This window comes from Panthera pardus, unplaced genomic scaffold (assembly GCF_024362965.1).
Source record: "Panthera pardus isolate Hobbes unplaced genomic scaffold, ASM2436296v1 HiC_scaffold_17, whole genome shotgun sequence".
NCBI lineage: Eukaryota > Metazoa > Chordata > Mammalia > Carnivora > Felidae > Panthera > Panthera pardus.
The window spans coordinates 50,573,641-50,596,830 of NW_026526732.1; the positions used below are offsets into that span (position 1 = coordinate 50,573,641).

General features: G+C 37.2%; 1 protein-coding gene across 2 annotated transcripts in view; it reads left to right on the forward strand.

Annotated features, from left to right (window-relative positions):
• LAMA4 (laminin subunit alpha 4) overlaps positions 1–23,190 on the forward strand; it is a 143,647-nt gene that overhangs the window by 111,318 nt on the left and 9,139 nt on the right. For both annotated transcript variants that reach the window (XM_053904556.1, XM_053904557.1), the window contains exons 23-33: positions 1,070–1,241; positions 5,799–5,930; positions 7,270–7,412; positions 8,951–9,089; positions 9,731–9,868; positions 11,497–11,630; positions 12,781–12,945; positions 14,474–14,627; positions 19,530–19,717; positions 21,171–21,360; positions 22,237–22,392. In XM_053904556.1, coding sequence (XP_053760531.1) covers positions 1,070–1,241; positions 5,799–5,930; positions 7,270–7,412; positions 8,951–9,089; positions 9,731–9,868; positions 11,497–11,630; positions 12,781–12,945; positions 14,474–14,627; positions 19,530–19,717; positions 21,171–21,360; positions 22,237–22,392 — 1,711 coding nt within the window. The remainder of the gene's footprint in view (positions 1–1,069; positions 1,242–5,798; positions 5,931–7,269; positions 7,413–8,950; positions 9,090–9,730; positions 9,869–11,496; positions 11,631–12,780; positions 12,946–14,473; positions 14,628–19,529; positions 19,718–21,170; positions 21,361–22,236; positions 22,393–23,190) is intronic.

Genomic DNA, 23,190 nt, shown 5'->3' on the forward strand with positions numbered 1-23,190 from the left:
GTAGGATAAAGATGTGATATATATTCATCTATAGATGTGTATATAATGGAATATGATCCAGCCATAAAAAAGAATGAGATCTTAACATTTGCCACAAAGTGGATGGAGCTAGAGTATATTATACTAAGCAAAATGAGGAGCACCTGGGTGGCTCAGTGGATTAAGCATCCAACTCGTGATTTAGGCTCAGGTCATGATCTCAGGGTTCATGAGACTGAGCCCTGCATCAGGCTCTGCACTGATAGGCTCTCTTCCTCTCTCTGCCCCTCCCCCACTCACACACTCTCTTTCTCTCTCTCTCTCTCTCTCTCTCAAAATAAATAAACTTAAAAAAGAAAGAAATAAAACAGGTGAGCATAGGGGAATGGAAAGAAAAATAAAATAAGCGAAAAACGGAAAGGGAGGCAAACCAGAAAACAGACTTTTAACTATAGAGAACAAATTGAGGGTTGCTGGAAGATAGTGGCTGGGGGGATGGGCTAAATGGGTGTTGGGCATTAAGGAGAGTACTTGTGATGAGCACTGGGTGTTACGTGTAAGTGATGAATCACTAAATTCTACTCCTGAAGCTAAAAATATAAAAAAAAATAAAATGATTCATTTAACTTACCTATAAATACTTCTCTATGTCTCCCATGCAAATGTCGGGACTTCATTTATTTTTTTCAGGTTTTTTACTTAAATTCCAGTTAGTTAACATACAGTGTAATATCAGTCTCAGGTGTAGAATTTAGTGATTCATCACTTACATACAACATCGAGCACTCATCACAATAAGTGCCCTCCTTAATCCCTATCATGCCCCATTGAACCCATCCCCCTGCGCACCTCCCCTCCAGCAATGCTCAGTTTGTTCTCTATAGTTAAGAGTCTCTTTTCTGGCTTGCCTCTCTCTTTCTCCCCTGCCCTCCTCCCCCTGCCCATGTTCATCTGTTTTATGTCTTAAATTCCACCTTTTTAAATACTGTAAGGTCCATGGAAGATGTCATGACAATGGGTTCAAAGGGCCACACCTGAAAAGCGTAATACAAATGGTGGTGTTCCTCTGATCCTTGCGTTTTTATTTCAGAGATAAACTGGCCTTCACTCAGAGTCGGGCTGCCAGCTATTTCTTCGATGGCTCTAGTTATGCCGTGGTGAGGGATATCACAAGGAGAGGGAAGTTCGGTCAGGTGACTCGCTTTGACATAGAAGTTCGAACGCCAGCTGACAACGGCCTCGTGCTCCTGATGGTCAATGGGGTGAGAAAAATAAAAGTCCTTTATCTTCTCCTCTATTGCCTTTACTTTCTGCTCTGTATATTCCTAGGAACCTGCCCAGGTTGAGTGTGTCATGCCTCCAAGCTGAAGGTTTAGTTTAGAAAGCAAAATTGGATTTCTTTTTCTTTAGGGAAGTGATGCCAGAAGTAAGTAAAAGCAGCCCTGAGATGCATTTCCGTGCACTACTTCTTGGGTTGTATATTAAATATAGCCCCCTTTAATAAACTGGGGGATTTTGCAGAAAATCAGCACCAAGATCTAGGTGAATAGTGTGTCTGCAGAAGTTTAGCACTAACTTTACATTATATGCCTTAATCAATAAAAGTAAATAAATAAAATTGCATGCTTACTATAAATATATAGCATTTCTTTATTAACAATATACATGAAAGTATCTAATGATGTATGTTATTAATGATTATTATTAATAATAATAATCCATATTATTGTGGATATATATTCAAAATGAGGAATAAAGACAATTTATATAAAGGTAAAATAGTGAATGAAAATAAACACAATTTTAAAATAAAGATGAAATAAAATAAAATTGTGTTCTGTTTGTTAACGATACAAATATTATTGTTAATGGCAGTGTTAATAAAAACAATATAATTAATTATGCTTATGTATTTTTGAAAGTCTCATTAATTCTTTGAGATAGAGTGACTCAAAAGTCTTGTCCTAAGTCCAATTTATTTCAATACTAAGTTTAATTGGATGTCAAAACTGAACAAGATACCTCAAAAATAAAAATATAAGATGTGTATCATTGGCTATGCTTACTAAATCATGATACCATTTTTCAATCTCCTTCACTAATTGACAAAAGCTGTCTTTGAATTTGGCTGGTACATTTCCATCTTTCCTGATGCCAATTCTTGCTAGCTAATCAGATATTGCATCATTTTGTAAACTCAAACCAAAGAGCTTAAGACTATTAAAATCTTTAATTGAAAGATTTGTAAACAAGTTAGAAATTTCTTTCTAAAACTATTTCAATAGTGCAGATATGAGAGTTTTTATAGGTAGTACACATATTGTTTTCATCAACAAATTCACTTAACAACAGAAAATTTGGGGGGCACCTGGATGGTTCGATCAATTAAGCGTCCAGTTCTTGATTTTGGCTCAGTCATGATCTCACAGTTTATGAGATCGAGCTCCTCATCAGGCTCTGAGCTGACAGCATGGAGCCTACTTGATATTCTCTCTTGCTCTCTCTCTCTCTCTCTCTCTGTCTCTCTCTCTCTCTCTGCCCCTTCCTCACTTGCACTCTCTCACTCTCTCTCAAAATAAACAAATAAACTTAAAAAAATAGAAAAATTTCCAAATATGTTTTTGAAAAATCATGTCTCCGGAGTGCAACTTTCTTCAAAAATGTTACTTTCTCTTCAGAAATCTGTTGCATTCCTATATACTAACAGTGAAGCAGCAGAAAGAGAAATTAAGAAAACAATCTCATTTACAATTGAATCAAAAATAATAAAATATCTAGGAATAAACTTGACCAAAGAGGTGAACAACCTGTGCTCTAAAAACTGTAAAACATTTATGAAAGAAATTGAAGACAACACAATGAAATGGGAAGACATTCCATGCTCCTGGATAGGAAGAACAAATATTGTTAAACTGTCTATACTGCTCAAAGCAATCTACATATTTAATGTAATCCCTAGCAAAATACCAACAGCATTTTTCACAGAACTAGAACAAACAATCCTAATATCTGTATGGAACCAGAAAATACCCTGAATAGCCAAAGCAATCTTGAAAAGGAAAAGCGAACCTGGAGGCATCACAATTCCAGACTTCAAGTTATATTACAAAGCTGCATTGATCAAGATAGTATGGTGCTGGCACAAAAATAGACACATATATCAATGGAAGAGAATAGAAAACCCAGAAATAAACCCACAATTATATGGTCTATCAATCTCAACAAAGGAGAAATGAATATACAATGGGAATAAGACAGTCTCTTCAACAAATGATGTTGGGAAAACTGGACAGCTACATGCAAAAGAATGAAACTGGACCACTTTCTTTCACCATACACAAAAATAAACTCAAATTGGATTAATGACCTAAATGTGAGACGTGAAACCATAAAAATTCGAGAAGACAGCAAAAGTAGTAATGTTTCCGACATCCTCCATAGCAACATTTTTCTAGATGTGTTTCCTGAGGCAAGGGAAATAAAAGCAAAAATAAACATTGGTACTACATTAACATAAAAAGCTTCTGCACCACAAAGGAAAAAATCAATAAAACTAAAAGGCAACCTATGGAATGGGAGAAGATATTTGCAAACGACAGATCTTATAAAGGGTTAGTATCCAAAATATGTAAAGAACTGATACAACTCAACACCTGAAAAACAAGTAATCTAATTAAAAAACAGGCAGAACACACGAATAGACATTTCTCCAAAGATGACATCCAGATGGCCAAAAAACACATGAAAAGATGCTCAATGTCACTCATCATCAGGGAAGTGCAAACCAAAACTACAGTGAGAAAAAAAAAAACCTACAAAATATCACCTCCCACCCATCAGAATGACTAAAATTAAAAACACAAGAAAAATAAGTGTTGGCAAAGATGTGGAGAAAAAGGAATCCTATTGGTGGGAATGCAAGCTGGTGCAGCCACTGTGGAAAACAGTATGGAGGTTCCTCAAAAAAAATTAAAAATAGAACTACCCTATGATCCAGTAATCACACTACTGGGTATTTACCCAAAAAATACAAAAACATGAATTCAAAGGGATATATGCACCCCTATGTTTATAGTAGCATTATTTACAATAGCCAGATTATGGAAGTGGCCCAAGTGTCCATCGAGAGGTGCATGGATAAAGATGTGGTTTATATATACAATGGAATAAAATTCAACCTTAAAAAAGAATGAAGGCTTGTCATTTGCAGCGACATGGATGGAACTAGAGAGTATAATGCTAAGCAAAATAAGTTAGAGAAAGACAGATACCATATGATCTCATTCTTATGTGGAATTTAAGAAATAAAACAAATGAGCAAAGGAAAAAAGAGAGAGACAGAGAGAGAGAGAGAGAAACCAGGAAACAGACTCTTAACTATAAAGAACAAACAGAGAGGAGGTGGGTGGCAGGATGGGTGATGAGGATTAAGGAGTGCACTTGTGATGAGCACCGAGTGATATATAGAATTGTTGAATCACTATATTGTGTGCCTGAAACAATATAATACTGTTTGTTAACTACCCTGGAATTAAAATAAAAACTTCATAAATAACAAAAATTTCCAAAAGCCACATTCTCATGCATTGTTATAATATTCCTCCCTTGAAATTACAGAGAAAGTATTTTTTAAGTAACTAGTAAATTTCATACCACTGAAAGACATTTGTCATCAGAAATGAAGGTCAACACATTTAGAATAATTCATTTTATAAAGAAAATGTGTAACCCTCTTTAGACGTGACAGCATTCTTAGTAATTTGCAAGAAGTAATCTGCAAACATCTGTGTCTCAAAAATATTTTCACATCACTGCATCCCCATAAAAAACCATTGTGAATATTCTATTATTTAAGTCTTCTCACATGTAAATCCATGTACCAAGGCACACATAAACTGCAATAGGCTAAAAGCAAAGAAATGGGTGAGGGGCCACCACCAGCCTTCATGTGTAAATCTCTACTCTCAAAGCCTCACATACCATGTGAAGTCTGTGAAAATCTGTCCAAAGGACAAAATGAAGGTCCAGATCGATCCATGTATTAAATACTAAAAGTTAATTTTTTCCCTCTATTTTAGAGTTTAAAATGAGCATAAACGGAATTTGAAATATTTTCTTTCTTTCCCCCAATGGATTGTTTTCCACATCCCAGAAGTATACAAACCCCACTCAGGAGATCACTTTCTGACAAATAGACACTTTACCATAATACCTTAATTTTCAAATCCTTTCAATTCTTCTGTATATAAACTTCCAAAACAAGAAAGCCTGACCAGTAAATTATATGAGTGTTACTGAATTATTTTTAGGGCCCAAGTGCGTAATAATTTCATATTTGTTTACATAAATCCAATGTTTCCAAATAATACAGAAATGTCCTTCTTTTTCTTATATCTGTATTTGCTGACAATTTTTTAAGATTTTTTAGCAAACCTTGGGATTATTTTTCAGTATTACCAATTTTTCTCTTAAAATGAAATGCAATTACATTTGCTGGCCTGTTACAATTGCTGAAAGTTTCCAAGATTTTTAAAAAGTCAATAAGGTAAACTTAAATTTGCATTAATTTGTAAAGTGAGTAAGAAACAGGATATGGTTGTTTCAAATTATGTATAATATTAACTCTTTAGTATATTAACATGAGACATAACTGCTGATATGGATGGAGTTGCGATTTTAATATTATAGTACGAATGTCATTAGACTTCCTTAGTTTTCAGTTTCAATAATAAATACTAGTGTTACTTCTCAAATTCAGCTAAATCTACACTTTTATAACAGCAGATGCCCGCATCTTATTAACTTCTTTCTCTCCACAGAGTATGTTCTTCAGCTTGGAAATGCGCAATGGTTACCTACATGTGTTCTATGACTTTGGATTTAGCAACGGCCCTGTGCATCTTGAGGACACGTTGAAGAAAGCTCAAATTAATGATGCCAAATACCATGAGGTACAATCATTGCAATCTGTGTTGTTTATTTTGTTTTGTTTTGTTTGTACTTAGACCTATTGATCTAATCAGATGATCAAATGACATAGGTGGGAAAGTAATTAAACCGAGCACCTTCACATCTAAAGTTGTTTCGTCGAAGGACCCCAACCACACAACTCCAGGATGACATTTGCTTTAAAAGAGTGAATGTTTTTGTCATATCGATGTTTTTAATAAAAGAGTCACTGAAAGATTCATTTTAATTGCTTCATTGACCAAAAGTCTCTTCTTAACGTTCAGTGTCTTGATTACAATGGCACCCCCATAGAATTCTTTTATACGTTTGTCGAAAATGCCAGAGTGTGGACACAAAGGCCATTTTTAAATTTATCCTTTGAGCACTACTAAATGTAAAAAGAGTAGATAGTAAGCAAATAGAGAATTTCCTTGTAAACCATTTATCCAGAACTTAGAAAACACTAACACGGATTTCCTTATAAAGGGAGCCCACAAGGAATACTTACTCCTTAATCTTGAAACAGTTATACAGTATACTGATAATATACTTCATCTATTTTCATTAGCAACTACTCTGAATCTACAATTGGGTAAAATGTATAAAGACATATCTTTTAAGTTGAACCAAAATGCAGAGAGTAGGAGGTGGTATTTCTCTTTTCAGTTCAAAGTCCATGGCTTTCATGAGGATGGTTTACGATAGAGGAATATTTAAACTATTTCTCTAGCATTTTTGCAGATTCATTAAATCTTTTCACGATGTCACACAAAAAAAGGTACCCAGTAACATACACTTTAGGATCCAAAAGGTAGCTGTTAATAGTTTCTTCCTGAATCCCCTCAAAGGGGCAAAAGACAACACCTGGTCTCATGACAAAAGTATTTTTTGATCTAGCTTCTTCTTCATATGGAAATCTTTCTCCAGAAAATGTGAATTTCTGGTTATTTAAGTAAGACTTCCATATCTGTAAGAAAGAAAAATCTATTCCCCATTTTGTGAACAAACAAGCAGGAGAACATGGAGTCCCAGCTGTTATAATCAGAATAATTAAAACATAGTAGTCTTCAAAAAGCTGATTATTTTTTAATGTTTATTTATTTGTTTACTTAGAGAGAGCACACACATGAGCAGGGGGAGGGATGGAGAGAGGAGAGAGAGAGAATCCCTAAGCAGGCCCCATGCCATCAGTGTGGAGCCCCAGCACAATCCCATGAACCATGAGATCACGACCTGACAGAAACCAAGAGTCAGACACTTGACCTACTGAGCCACCCAGGCACCCCCAAAAAGTTCATTATTAAATAATGATCAGGACCTACTATATATTATTCCTCCTAGATCTCAATCATTTACCACAATGATAAGAAAATGATTTTGGTGGTTGACAGACGACATGTCAAGAGCATGGACAATGAAAAGATGAAAATACCTTTCACAGACATATACATTGGAGGGGCTCCCCCAGAAATTTTACAATCCAGGTAAGGTGGGGTTTTTTTGTTAAGTAGTTATTGTTTCTAACAATGTACTGGGCTGAGTATTCAACATCCAGAAGAGGTCTAGTAAAACTTTTAAAGCACTCCCACTTGCTACTTCTACACACATGCACAGGCACATGCACACACATTCATGCACCCTCATGACCTTCTTAAATTAACATCTTCTAGATGTGATCTGCAGGTTTCTTTAATTATTGTATTACTCTTACAACATAGTCTAAAGCAATATGTCTCATCTGCAGGAAGAAAGGCAGAGCATCTGTCCCTTTACTTTTGTTTTAGTCTTAAACCTCTTTGAACTCTCAAATAGCATCTGAGGATATGGAAATTTTTAAGCTTATCCAAGAGGTTATGAATCATGTATCATTACAATTTTATTCTCATGTATTTAAAAATTTAACTATCTCTTATTACAACCAAGTCATAGCATCAGACGCCCTTGAGACTGAGAGGCAACTTTAGAATATTCCAGTCCAATCATTCTCAATGCTGGTTCTCATTAGAATAACCTGGAGAACTTTTATGAACACTCTAGCTTGTGACCACTCTCCAGAAATTCTAATTGGTGTGGGATAAGGCCCCAACCTCAAGCTTCCTTTACAAATTAGATACCCTCTTAGCCTCTTCAGCCATGCCACATGGGACTTTTAACCATTGTGGTTGCCATTATATACCCACTAATCTGTTAGTTAGTATGGTCCTCTATTTGTGATCTTGATGGAGCAAAATGTGTTAGGGCTATTACTCCTTAGTTTGGCCCGTGTTCATCTAAAATACATTGAAGCCATTGTAATTTGGTTAAAACTAGCTTCATAGTCATTCAATATTTAATAATATGTTAGGTATTAGGATTACAGTGTTGATCAAAATGCCATCCTTGATCTCAACGATAAAGGATTTCGTACTAGCCTATTAATCCAAAGCCTAACATTCACTAAGACATTTCTCTAGCCTTAGCTGATTGCATTGCAAAATAGCCAAGAAGATGAGTTCATGACCCAAGTGGATTAATGGAAGACTGAATACCTGGGTTCAAATCCTAACTCACCTCTTGTGACATTAAAAAAATAAAAAAAAAAAAAACCTTGATGTATCTTAGTTTCATTTAATAGGTTAAGCCATGTGAAGTTGCCAAGAGTTGACCATTTTTTACCTAAAATATGTCCATTTTCTACAGTTCAACCTATTAATCATCTACAAAAGGGAAATAATAGCATTTCCTTCTATCTCACTGAATTTTTATAAATACGGAATGAGCTAATGTAAGTTAAAGGATCTTGAAAATTATAAAAAGGTAAACAAATTGGCTTGATGAAGAATAAAGCCATTCTATAAACAAAGATTAGATATTACTATGTGTTTATGGAAGAAACCATGAGAATATGAACAATTAGAAAGCTATTAAAGTGAGTATAAATAAAATCAAATTTCATATCCCACATGTGCAAGGTAACATCACCATCATCATCATCATCATCATCATCATCATCATATCAGTGAAGACTAATTTTCTTTTTCAGGACCCTCAAAGCACACCTTCCCCTAGATATCAACTTCAGAGGATGCATGAAGGGTTTCCAGTTCCAAAAGAAAGATTTCAATTTATTAGAGCAGACGGAAACCCTGGGAGTTGGTTATGGATGCCCAGAAGACTCTCTCGTAAGTACCAAGCAAAAGCTTTTTATTAAATAGACACACACACACACACACACACACACACACACACACATCTTTTTTAATAATAAAAAATGAACAGACACAAAACTTATCATTCTCAAAAGCTGGAAAAGCTCTTTTCAGCTTCTCTGTGATTGTAGGTACATCTTGGGCTCCTTTCTGCCACCAGCAAAAAGAAGAATCATTAAGCTAGAAAGGCTTGTGGGAATTCCTCTATGACTTGTCCATTTGCTTCAGCTTTCAATGGGCTTCCAAAGCCCAGAAAGGCTGTGTAGGCATCTTTTCTCACTCAGGGTGGAGGATGTGCAGAAGCTGAAACCCCATCACACAGAAGGATGGTTAACATGCCTAAATTCCGGTATAACCCAGAAGTTAAAACATAAAATATTAATACTTCTATGTTCTTGGATTGACTACAGAACACTTGAGCTCACCTTCTAAAGTTATTTCAAAAATAAAATAAGCAGAGGTTTACTGACCCCAAGACCCAAGTGATTTATCTCTGAAAAGGTCATCACCAACATATACACTAATGGGCATGGACTTTGGTGTGTGGGAAATTGACATTTTAAGCACTTGATAATTATCTCAAACACTATATTCACTTTTTTTTGGCCACACAGATATCTCGCAGGGCATATTTCAGTGGACAGAGTTTCATTGCTTCGATCCAGAAAATATCTTTCTTCGATGGCTTTGAAGGAGGTTTCAATTTCCGAACGTTACAGCCAAATGGGTTACTATTTTATTATGCCTCAGGGGTAAGTATTTGTTTTTCCCTACAGGAACTTCCTTCTGATACTTGTTTTGTCTATTAACAGTACTATTTATGCACGTTAAAAGTGAATTGCATTTCAAATTAATTTTGACTGACATGAACACGCATAGAATGCTGCATTTCTGACACTTTATAATTATATATAGTGCATATCGGAAGTTCTGAACCTAGGATTTATAGAGCCACCCCTCAGGAGCTTATGGAGAAAGTTCAGTGCATCTATCGACCTAGGTCAGAAAAACTGAAGATTTTTTTAAAATTTTATTTTCTCAAACTAAAATTTAGCATTTTCTTCAGTTACAAATGTTGGCAACAAACCACAGTAGTATTTGCACAACCTGTTACTTTATCATTAATAGAAATAACAGGTATTTTTCATTTCACATTATAGTTCTCACAGATATCTCAAAATGTCATTTTTGGCCATTGCTACTTTTAAATTACGGTAGTTATTAGATCTGCTGATAGATTTTATAATTTAATGCTTTAATAAAGAAGTGCATGTATTACTATATCACAGATTTATTGTTTTAATATTTTGAAACTGTATCTCAATGTGATTGGTTTCCTTTGTATTCCTAGATGTTTTGTTTGATGCATTTTAAAATGTTATTTTTGAAGGGGCCTGTGTGTATCACCAAGCTGTCAAAAGAGTCCATAGCACAAAAAAATGTTAAAAAAAAAAAACCCTCTGTGTATACATACAATTATGCATGTGACTTAATTTATAAAATTAAATTCTTAGACTGGCTATAGAACACTTAAGCTCACATTCTCAAGTTATTATTTCAAAAATAAGATAAGCAGAGGTTTAGTGGCCTCACGACCCAAATGATTTATCTCTGAAAAGGTCATCACCAACATATACACTGATGGAGCAGGTCACAATATAATTTATAAAAGCAGCTTTTACTTTTCATACTTATTTTTTTATATTGAATTGAATTTAAATCCCAAAGCACTTTGTAGGACCTCCCCCACACAACCTGCTTCACATTACCATGGCTAGTTAAATAACACTTTCTGTCCACAAAGTGTAGTTATGTTGAAGGCTGTCCCTTCAACTGTAGAGGCCAATGCCCATACAAGGGAAGAGAAGCAAGATTATCAATTTACCAATATTTTAAACAATCAATAAGCACATTCAGAAAAAGAAATGGTAACTTCTGCTCTTTTTTATTTCTCTTCTGCCTCTATAGAGGAAAAGTAAAACATTTAAAAAGCCAAACTGGCAAATTACCCCTTGCCTGGTCGTCTAGCCACATCCCCAGGGAGACTCAAGTATTGCTTTTCCCAGAGGGAGACTGAAGACAGAATAGCAATGTCTGAGTTAGGGAATTAACGAACACTGGGACAACTCTCAGCATGACAAAACACCAGAAATCTTCCATTCAGGATACAGGAGGCTCCTTTCTTCATTGAAATGTGCCTTATTTTATAGACAACACCAATATAAGCAATAGAGTGTTCTGTTGTTTTCATAGAAATTATTTGACAAACTTCCCACTCGTTGTGTGTTCCTTTAAGCAATACCATGAAGTAGAAGTTGAAAACGTGTCCATCATCTGGATCTCCGGCCTCCCTACTTAAAAACCTGTGCTTGAATTTCAGTCAGATGTGTTCTCCATTTCGTTGGACAACGGCACTGTGGTCATGGATGTAAAGGGGACCAAGGTGCAGTCGGCAGATAAGCACTACCATGACGGGCTGTCCCACTTCGTCATTACCTCTGTCTCACCCACAAGGTACAGCTCCTCACTTTATACTCTTCCCACCAGACGGTTTTATTTATTTTATTTGCATGATTCTCTTGAATGACCACTATGAATAATAGCCTATTTTATTGCTTTTCTAGAAGAAAAATGGTAGAAGGAACAACATAATGCTCTTTTAGAAGGAAGTTGCTGTTAATTTTCAAGAGATGCCAAATAAACCACTATATAATTACTTCACAAGAATATAAGGGTTTTTTTCCACTGAAACCACAGGCTACAGACCTTCTTGGGGGAAGTATCTACACATAGTACTTCCTGAATGGATTTCAGTGTTTTGCACATAGAAGGAGATCAGAAAACATTGATTTCATTTGGATTTTAATTAAACAATTGAGGGGAGCCTGGGTGGCTCAGTCGGGGAAGCGTCAGACTCTTGATTTCAGCTCGGGTCACAATCTCATGGTTCATGAGTTCAAGCTCCACATTGGGCTCCACGCTGACAGTGCAGAGCCTGCTTACGATTATCTCTGCCTCTCTCTGTCCATGCCTCTCTCTATCTCAATAATAAATAAATAAACATTAAAAAATAATAGAAGCAAGAAAGCAAGAAAGGGAAAGAGAAAGAAAGAACTTTACATTTATGACCATATTTTGAAAGCTCTAACTTTAGTTTTTAAATGTGTAATACTGAATTTCTTTTTTATAAGAAGAAAGCTTTCTAGAATAAGAAATAAATTTCTTGTCGTAGCAGCTGCGATTCTGTATCCATTTCCGTGGAGCCTGCCCATTACAAAAAAAAATCATTAATAAGCCTTTCTAGAGTCCATTTCCAATCACAATCAAAACCATTCAATGTGCTTTTCAATGAAAACGGTCTCCTCAGATGTGATTAAATAATCACCATGAGTTATGTTCTGTCTTTTCCACCTCCCACCCCTCCCCACAAGATGCTCATGACTAGTCATCTGAACTTCTTGTTTTTAGAGGTCTAGAGAGGCTTTTCTGCATATCAAAATATTCATCTATTTTATCCTGGGCCTCATGACGAGTCCGGCAAATTGCTATCTTTTCACTAGCCAGAATGTTCTATTTCAATTTCACAAGAAAACCTGTAACCTGGAATGGAACTCAAGGTAAAATGGTAGCCAGGTAGTGTCTAAAGAAGCTTTTTCCTTTGCAGATATGAACTAATAGTAGATCAAAGCAGACTTGGGAGCAAGAACGCTCCCAAAGAGAAGGTGGAACAGACGCAAGCAAGTGAAAAGAAGTTTTACTTCGGTGGCTCACCCATCAGTCCCCAGTTTGCTAATTTCACTGGCTGTATAAGTAATGCCTACTTTACCAGGTATAACATTTTTATTATTCATTAATTCTGCATGATTGATTAAAAAGAGGTCAGGTCAATAATGAAAGTATTTACACTGTTAAAACTGAGAGCTATGAGGGTGCCTGGGTGGCTCAGTCAGTTAAGCGACCGACTTCAGCTCAGGTCATGATCTCACGGTTCATGGGTTCAAGCCCCACGTTGGGCTCTGTGCTGACAGCTCAGAGCCTGGAGCCTGCTTCAGATTCTGCGTCTCCCGCTCTCTCAGTTCCTCCCCTGCTCATGCTCTGTCTCTCTCTGCCTCTCAAAAAATAAATAAATGTTAAAAAAAAAAAAAAAAAAGACTGAGAGCTATGAAATTTAGGAGAAGCAGTAGAGGGTAGTCATTACAAGCTCTCATGTGCTCGGGCAACTGACATACTTGTTTGTGTGCAGGTTTCTTGCCTTTAAATTTCTGTATGACCTTGGCAGAGTCAGCCTTTGTTTCTTCTCCACCTAAATGCAGATAATAATAACACCTGCCTCCTTGTTATGACAATTAAATGAGATAGTGTGCAGAAAGCACCTGGCATACAGCAAGCTGTAAATATTAGATGCAATTAATGAGAAAGAATGAAATCTGGCCGTTGTAGCATCCTGGATGGAACTGGAGAGTATTATGCTGAGTAAAATAAGTCAGGCAGAGAAAGACAGATGCCATATGTTTTCACTCATATGTGGATCGTGAGAAACTTAACAGAAGACTGTGGGGGAGGGGAAGGGAGCAAAAAAAAGGTTACAGAGAGGGAAGGAGGCAAACCATAAGAGACTCTTAAATACTGAGAACAAACTGAGGGTTGATGGGGGGTTGGGGGAGAGGGGAAAGTAGGTGATGGTCATAGAGGAGGGCACCTGCTGGGATGAGCACTGGGTGTTGTATGGAAGCCAATCTGACAATAAATTATTATATATATATATATATATATATATATATATATATATATGCTTATATATATATAAGCATATATATATATTTATAAGCATATATATATATATATATAAAAGCATATAATATATATATATATATATAAGCATATATATATATTAGATGCAATTATGTCCATACTTATTATTAACGGTGTAGTACAGAGCAACATACCCAAATCCTTGTTAGAAGTTTCAGAAAGTCTCCTTAACTTTAAACAAAGACATTAATCTGGGCCCTTAACAAAGACAATAAGGGCTCCCTGAGTAGAAGAACAGGCAAGGGAGAAACTTAATACAGATCTAGTAACACAGAGGCAGTACCAATCACCCAGTGTGATGAGAGGAAAGGTGTTCTTCTGTCAGAATGTGCTAGTGGCAGGCACAATCATCCAGTCCTTGTTACATGGTTGGGTAAAGGTTTCTGATGAAGATTGTGGTTGATAAAGAAGGACCCATCACACACACACACACACACACACACACACACACACACATTTTAATTGCCAAAGGACTTTCGCTTCCATAATTTCCATCGTGTAATTCTGAACAGTGTTTTGAGGTTTTTTTTCCATCTGTTGTGTAGGTTGGACAGAGATGTGGAGGTAGAAGATTTTCAGCGGTACTCTGAAAAGGTCCACACTTCTCTGTATGCGTGTCCTATTGAGTCTTCGCCGTTGTTCCTCCTTTACAAAAAAGGCAAAAATTCCTCAAAGCCCAAACCAAGTCAGAATAAAAAGGTAAAAGACAATGCCGTGCCAAATCCTCAGCTGCCCTCGTATTCCATGCACACAATGCTAGACACTGATGCTTTATAAAATTTCCTCCAGTTTGCAACTGTGCGCCTATGAAAGGTAGGATTCTTCTAGCACCCCGTGTTATTGTTTACCAGCTTTGGTGTATCAATCTTTGCTCCCAAAGAAACATTTTGAATCGGCTTTTACTGTGTACTTCCAACTGCTTCTCGTTGCAGGGGTTAAAATTGCTCGTTACTTAATACTGTAATTCTCCTTACCATTTGCTTTGGTGTAGCAATCTTGGGCTTCTGCCACAGTCTTGGATCTCATTAAAGTTTCTGATCTTATCCTGTTTTCCTCCTTCCTTGACCTTCACTTCAACCACCCACAGGCACGGTTGATCTGTGCCATCGCCTGATGCTGCTGCGTCATCGAAATCTTTTGAGTTCTTAAACTGCATCCCCTGACTACTGTTCTTTCTCGTTCATTTACTTCCAGCACGTACATTAGGTGCCTTCATTGCAGATGAAACTCTTAAGTCCTTCCCATTCTTTCAAGCTTATCCTCCCCACCCATCTTCCTGGCCCAGTTTTAACAATGCACTCGGGTGCCACTCCTCCCCCACCCCAACCCGGTCCAAGCCACCATCATCTCCCGTTTGAGCCTTGCCATAGGCTCCCAACAGGCCTCTCTCCTTCCATCCACTTCTCTGATGCTCTATCCTCTGCACAACAGCCGCCTGCTTATAAATATGTCATATCGTGTCACTCTCCTGCTCAAAGTCCTCCCCACCCCCAACTGCACTCAGAGCAAAAGCTCCAGGCCCTATGATGTCTGAAGAGGCTCTATACCATCCAGGCCCCTTTCCCTCACTCACTCTCCTGCCCACACTAGAACGAGCCGTGCACACTGCTGGAGGAAAGTCTTTCTTTCCACCTGGACCACTCTTCCCCGAAATAGCTGCACGAACAACTCCCTCCAGGATTGCCCACTTTTCATGTGTTCAGGGAGACCTGCCTTAACCCCCTATTTCATACCAGCTGCCTTTTGCCTTCTACTGGTACTACCTACCTCCTTTGCCTCTCCTAGTTGTCCTTTTTTCCATAGCACTTTTGTCATTTTAATTTATTTAGTGACTGTATTATGTTTACTATTTACTCTCTGCTTCCTCTGCTAGACTGCAAGCTCCCTTTTTTGTTGTTGTTCACTGATGTGTCTTAAAAGCCTAGAACAATTCACATAATAGGTGTTCAAGAAATATTTAGCGATCTGCATCATAGGGTCGTTATAAAGATTAAATGAGTTGGTCCATGAAAAGCCCTGGCACAATGCCTGGCATAGAGCAAACATTCAGTGAATATTAGCTGTTATATCTCTACAGAGCCTTGTGAATGTGTCCGGAGGACCAGTTCCTAAAAGTGGGATTGCTTGGCTTAAGGGAATGTGCGTTCTCAATAATGAGATTATTTTACTCCCACAAACAGCACTTGAAAGAACCTATTGTCTTTCACAATAACTAACACTGGATGTGATCAAATTTTTATAATTTTGCCAATCTAACGGACAGATATGGCATCTCATTGTGGTTTTAATCTGCATTTCCTTGAATGCTAGTGAGGCTGAGCATCTTTTAGAGGAAGAACTGATTTCTCTCCAAGACTGGCTTCTGAGCCATCAGCAAGAGGAAAGCATCGCCCCACCCTCCAGCTTCTCGCTTCTGATGGTTTTGCACTGGCCGTTATACCTTGGGCACTTCCCTATAGATTTCAGCTTGCATGGACCACTTTTTAGAACCCCCATGCAACTTCTCCTTGGTTCACACATGATTTATCAATGTAAATAGAATAATTTCATTTATGTATAATTCAAAGTTAGTAATTTTTCAGGATCCTTTCCTGAATTTCACACAGAAGACTTTTTTAAGTGATTCAGGCAGAGAAATAATTTCATTGACTTTTATGAAGGCTTTTACTAGAAGATAATATAAAGGAGTCTTCAGAGGAGACTATGAGGCTCCGATGAAATAGTTCTGTCACCTTGTCACAGTGATGCTAAAATGTTTACCCTGAAATTGTTCAGCTGGGACTTGAGCACGGGTCAGTGGATCCTATGCAATAGGTTAATACAGGCTGATGAGGAAAACCAACCTTCTATGGCATACACCCAACCCCTTTAAATGAATACAGTTTTCTATTTGAAGCTGTCCATCAAATGTAGTTTCCTAACAAATACTCATAGTCTCAAGGGTATAATAAACAGCCCTTGGAACTATTGACACACACTTTTCAATAGTATAGGAAACCTCTTAGCCTTTCTTGTAAAAAGTCTTAGAAATTCAGCTTCAGAATAACAGATACAGAAGCACTTTAGATTCCACTTATATTAGAATGCCAAATGTTTGCTAATCTTCTCTCATATTTACCCTTGTATCAATAGCTTCTTAAATACCTACCAAGAAAAGCTTGTGGCCTTTGGTTTAATTTTTTATCAAGGCCAATTCATAGCAATTTGGGCTTATAACAACTTATTTTCACAGTAACTTCCTAATAGTCCATTTTATGAATATGTTATAATTTATTTAACCATTAATAGACTTCAGTGCTTTCTAGTTTTCTTCATTTATGGGTGAATACCATGGTACATTAATCTTTGATTTTATTGCTGAATAAACTTCTATGAAATACTCTTAGAGGTAGACTTATCGGGTCAAGTCAAACTACTTTCCAAAACAGGAACAGCGATTTATACTCCCCCATGAGTACGTAAGAATACCTGTTTTACTGCCTATGTTCTATCCTGAAAATTTTTCATAATCTCTATGTTTTTAAATTTAATTGGGAACATAGTTTCTCAGGTGGTGTTTAGTGTGATAATGAAGATTTTATATATTAGACATCAATTCTGGAGTATTGGCCAACATTCCAAAGAATTGATCCCTACACACAGGGCAACCCAGTATATTAGGTATGTGACCTCATCTACCTGGATGTAGGTGTTTGGACCAGGGTAGATTATATGAACTAAGCTGGGCTATCAGATTCCTTTCCTTAGAAACTTAGAACCCGGAGACACCTGTCTAGGCTGGCCATTGAATAGAAAACATGGAATAACTCTATATTAATCATGCACGAGAAAGAAAGCTGCTTTATAGAAAGAGAAAAGGCAGAAAACTGTCCTGCAGAGAAAGAAAAATGAAAGCAGACAGTCTGAGAAAAACAAAGCTGAGATACCAGAAACATTTGGAAAAGAAGTATCTTGATTCTTCTTACTTTTCCAATTCCTGATTCTTGCCTGTGGTAGGACCCTGCTATACTGTACTATCTTTTCTGGGATTGTGTTAAGATACTTCTATATCCCTATAACACATTACTGTCCTTTTTCTTAAGTAGCTCGAATACTTTGGCTGTTATCTGAAACAAAAGAAACTTAGTGAATTGAAATAGACCCTCAGAGAAAAAAATTACAGTAGTGTAGTCAAAGTCTAGCGGGTTCAGGTTCCCCACACATACAGCTATTTTAGGATGGTAAACTGAGACTCTGTATTATATGGTAATGAAGTAATTAAGTTATACTTGTCTTCTTTATTACTTATTATTATTATTATTCAGAGCATATATCCACAGAGGATTTAGAGTATTTGGTGGCCATATATAAATATACCAGAGTTTATTAATTTTTGCAGCTGACAAGAGACAGAGCCTAGTCTATGTGTTCCCACACTGAAGCAGAAAAAGGCAGGGCTGGTAACTTGAGACCGTCATAGTCCGATAGTCCATTGCTTTGCTGACCCCTGTAGTTGATTCACAGTTGTTCTCTTCCCATAGCTAAGTGGATGCACAGACTGAGACAGCGAGATCCTCTCCATAGGAATGGAAAGAAGGAGGAACCAGAGTGGAGGGTCCCCAAACCCCCACCGACCACTCACCCCCACCCGCCCGAAAAACAAAACCCCATCCTCCAGCCAGTCATCTAAAGTCCTTTCCATCTGGCAACAGCCTGTCTTCCACTTTGCTATCTAAGTGTCTGCTTTTTCAAATCAATTTTCAGTTCCTTTAAAAAAAAGGAGCCATTTCCCACTCACCTTTCTCTTCCACACCACACACTGCCCGTGGAGGGCATGCAGAATCACTCATTTCCTTCCAGGTCATTTCTACCTATTAGGTCTTCAATAAACATTGCTGGAGTAAATGAATAAATGTCTGATCAGATTTATTTTCATTTACTTTAATTTTGCTTCAGAAACTAAGACTAGACAACCGTTCCATATTAGCCTGTAGTCTCAAAGCTCTAAATTTTAAAATCAACAGCGCAATTTAAGAGCACAAAGTAGTTTTTAAGTATTGCTCTATACCTTGTCGCATAAAAGTTTACTACCTATCTCATCACCAAAAATGCTCTTAAATATGTTGAAGGTGTTACTGAGTATGTTAACTTTCTGCACAGCATGCATGAATAATAATCTGTGCGTTAAAGAAATATCGTTGTCTATGATTTGAGGCCTTTATCGATCGATTCTCTCAGCATTCTTTTATTGTCAATATTTCCCTTTTCCACCATTCGTTAAGATGTGCATTTAATTTAAATGCTACAGCCAGTTACCTCTGTAGCTTCAGGTTAGCTCTACTTTACCATCACAGACTAGAATTTTGGATTTGTTAATATGCTGCATTGTTGTTGTTTGTTGTTTTTAATGCCACAGCTACTGCTATCATTTGCTTAAGGAAAGAGAGGGGCCTACTATTTGATGAGTGGAAGATCCACAAATAGTACACGTTTTCCTTCCTGTTTTGTTATGATAATGATGATGATGATGATGATGATTAACAATAAAGAAATCACAAATGAACTTTTGCTGCTAGTCTATCACTTTTATCCCTGAATATGCTTTATTTCCTATTCTTATAGGGAGAAAAAAGTAAAGATGCGCCTTCAGGGGATCCTGCCAGCCTGAAGTTCCCAGAGCGGAATGCTCCAAGAGATTCCTACTGCCACCTTTCCAACAGTCCTAGAGCAATAGAGCATGCCTATCAGTATGGAGGGACCGCCAACAGCCGCCAAGAGTTTGAACACTTAAAAGGAGATTTTGGTGAAAAGTAAAGTAACACACGGTCCCTTCCAGAAACTTAATGCTATGGCTGGACTTCATCCTTGTTTGCCATAGCCATCTTTTTCTTACGATCTTTCCTTTCTGTGCCACCTTAATCCTATTGTTTTATCATCAAAATAACGCCACATAGTACGTGATTCATGCTGCCCAATAAATTACATTCTATGTGACTTTCTTCCCAAAAGTAAGATGCAAACGGCAGCATTCTCCTAGGAGTTGGCTGCATTTTATCAAAAAAGAAAGATAATCAAAGAAAGAAACATGGGGCAAATTTCAAATGACTCATCTTCTAACCTTGATATTACCTTCCTTCCCCCATATAAATCACTTTCAGATTGAAAGTGGGGTTGTCTCTGAACTACTGGAAGGTTAATAAGGAAAGACACTGAAGACACAAAACCACTGTATCTCCACTAACCCTCACGCTATCTGTAAAGCCCAGCACCTCTTCCCAGTATTCTGCAAATCTCCAGGTTACTGAGTACTTTTAAAGACTTCTTTAGGGGCGCCTGGGTGGCTCAGTCGGTTAAGCGTCCGACTTCAGCTCCGGTCACGATCTCACGGTCCGTGAGTTCGAGCCCCGCGTTGGGCTCTGGGCTGATGGCTCAGAGCCTGGAGCCTGCTTCCGATTCTGTGTCTCCCTCTCTCTCTGCCCCTCCCCCGTTCATGCTCTGTCTCTCTCTGTCTCAAAAATAAATAAAACGTTAAAAAAATAATAAAATAAAGACTTCTTTAGTGTTAGTACCCAAATATCCTTATATAGGTCTTATATCCCTTTCAAGCCTTCATAGAAGCAATGCATTCAAAAAGAAACCTCTACTGCCTTCTAACTTGCTGTCTCCCTAATAGGCAGTATCCGTATTTTATGTTCATTGGGAAGAATTTAGAGTTAAATCAAACTAGAAATTAGCCTAATAAACGTATCTTATCTATATGGCCTGGAGACAAATGTCTAGAAAGTTTTGTTTAATTCCTACACATTCTGGTGACTGGTTTTAACAGGTGATATCTATTGATTCATTTTTACTGGGAAATAGAAAATGAATCTGTATTTTAGACATTACACAAATGATATTGTTTCTATGCAAATTTTTATATGCACATTCATTCCTGACTAGCATTTTTTGTCCATGTGAATGAACTCAATGCAACCACATTTTCAAAGTAAGACACATTCTGATCCATAAGTGAAACAATGCTTCCTTAAATGTAGAATGTAGCCCTGCCGTATAAAGAAGCAGGGAAAGATTTACATTTTTTGAGTTAATCACGCTTTCCCAATATCCATTAATTAATACTAAGGCATAATTAGAAATAATGCTGCTTAGGATTTGATAGAATGGCTACTCATTCTTCCTTACACTCTGTTTCTGTGGGAAACTAGAGATCACCCTCAGTCTCATTTTACAGATAGTAAGCTTTTTCTTTTCCTTTACCAGATCTCAGTTTTCCATTCGTCTGAAAACTCGTTCCTCCCATGGGATGATTTTCTATGTCTCAGATCAAGAAGAGAATGACTTCATGACTCTATTCTTAGCCCATGGCCGCTTGGTTTTCATGTTTAATGTTGGCCACAAGAAACTGAAGATTAGAAGCCAAGAGAAATACAATGATGGAGTGTGGCATGATGTGAGTTGAAGGTTGAGAATATTATTATGAGCAAATATTCACCGTTGTCAAATGGACTGACATTAATGCCCTAGTGGTCTCTCTAGAAATACCCATTTTAAAATTCTATTGCCATGTGTTCAGAGTTCAATTTGGAAAACTTTTTTAAATTCCTTATAAAAATCTTGAAGCATATTATTAAAATGAGTGTAATTTTTTAGTGTAATTATTTTCACCAAAGGACCAATGGCAAACATAAACTGAAGTTTAATTTCTAATGAATTTTCACTTGTTTCTTTCCCACTGCCTGTAAGTTTCTCAATTTTAACAGCAATTGCTGAGTGTCTTTTATAGGCTAAGCTGTGGAAGATACAAAGCTAAGAGTAAATTGCTTAGTTAGGAAGATAGAATAACCACTGGGAGACTATCTAAATATTGACGCAAATCAATGTTATGTAATGGAAAGAGTAAGAAATGTAAGATGCATAACAATTAATTGCAATAAGTTTAGGAGAGGGAGAAAGCAAGTGGGCTGGTCAGCGGGGAAAAGCTTCATTGAGAACTCTACTAAATATGTATAAGCTGTATTCAGAAATTCAGCCTGTCGCTTTAAATCAAGCTTTAAAGGAAAAAACTAAACTCTCGACCTTCAGAGAAAGGACCAGTATTTTATTTTTTTTCTCAATGGTATCATTTTTTTAAATATGAACTTTATCGTCAAATTGGGTTCCATACAACACCCAGTGCTCATCCCAACAGGTGCCCTCCTCACTATTTTAAAGAACTTCTGCAGATTTCCCACAGTACTGTAACACCAAAGGTAGAAGAGGCAACCCAGCCTTCCCCCCCCAATCTTGGGATATACTTGAGATGTGGTCTTTTCTTTCTCTCCATCAGGTGATATTTATTCGGGAAAAGAGCAGTGGCCGACTGATAATTGATGGCCTCCGAGTCCTAGAAGAGAGTCTTCCTCCTACTGGAGCTGCCTGGAAAATAAAGGGTCCTATTTATTTAGGAGGTGTGGCTCCTGGAAGGGCTGTGAAAAATGTCCAGGTAAGCTAGGCATGACCAGGTAGAGCCACTGACCTTTAGAGCTGGAAGATTATTTAATCTAGGCCCTCGTTTTACAATCAGCCAACTGGCAAGAGTGAAACTGGAGTTTCGCTGGATATAGGCTATCAAAGTGAGGACTGTCCCAGGGGGTGTCTGTCTTGCCTCTGGCATTACAAAGTCAGGAGTGATCTTTTGATTCTACGGTAGAGGGGAGATGAAAAAGTTTCAGAGGTATATAAGCTGTCATGAAAAGTTATGCCTCACGGAGATACTTGGTTGGTTGTTCAGCAAGTACCCATGCTTTTAGGAAGAGAGAAAGAAGAAAGAAAGAAAAAGAAAGAAAGAAAGAAAGAAAGAAAGAAAGAAAGAAAGAAAGAAAGAGAAAGAAAGAGAAAGAAAGAAAGAAAGAAAGAAAGAAAGAAAGAAAGGGAAAAGGAGAAAGAAAGGGAGAGAGAGAGAGAGGGAGGAAGGAAGTTCATTCCATTATATATTATTGAGTGACAAAAAACTTTTGGGCCATTGGGCCATTATGTAAACTACGATTACATTTTTGTTTCCTACACACACACATACACACAGACACACATGCACACACAATTTGTAAATGTGGAAGGAAGTGTGGTTACTCCTGCAGAAAAGCAGGGGTATAGTAAAAAACATGTTATTTTTATATTTTAAAAGTTAAAATTGCACCTTTACAAAAATATTTAGCAATAAAGGGGATGTATCAAAGGGCTAATTTTTTTCTTAACAAATATAGATTTGACTTTAGCACAAAAGATTAATGCATTTCTAAGA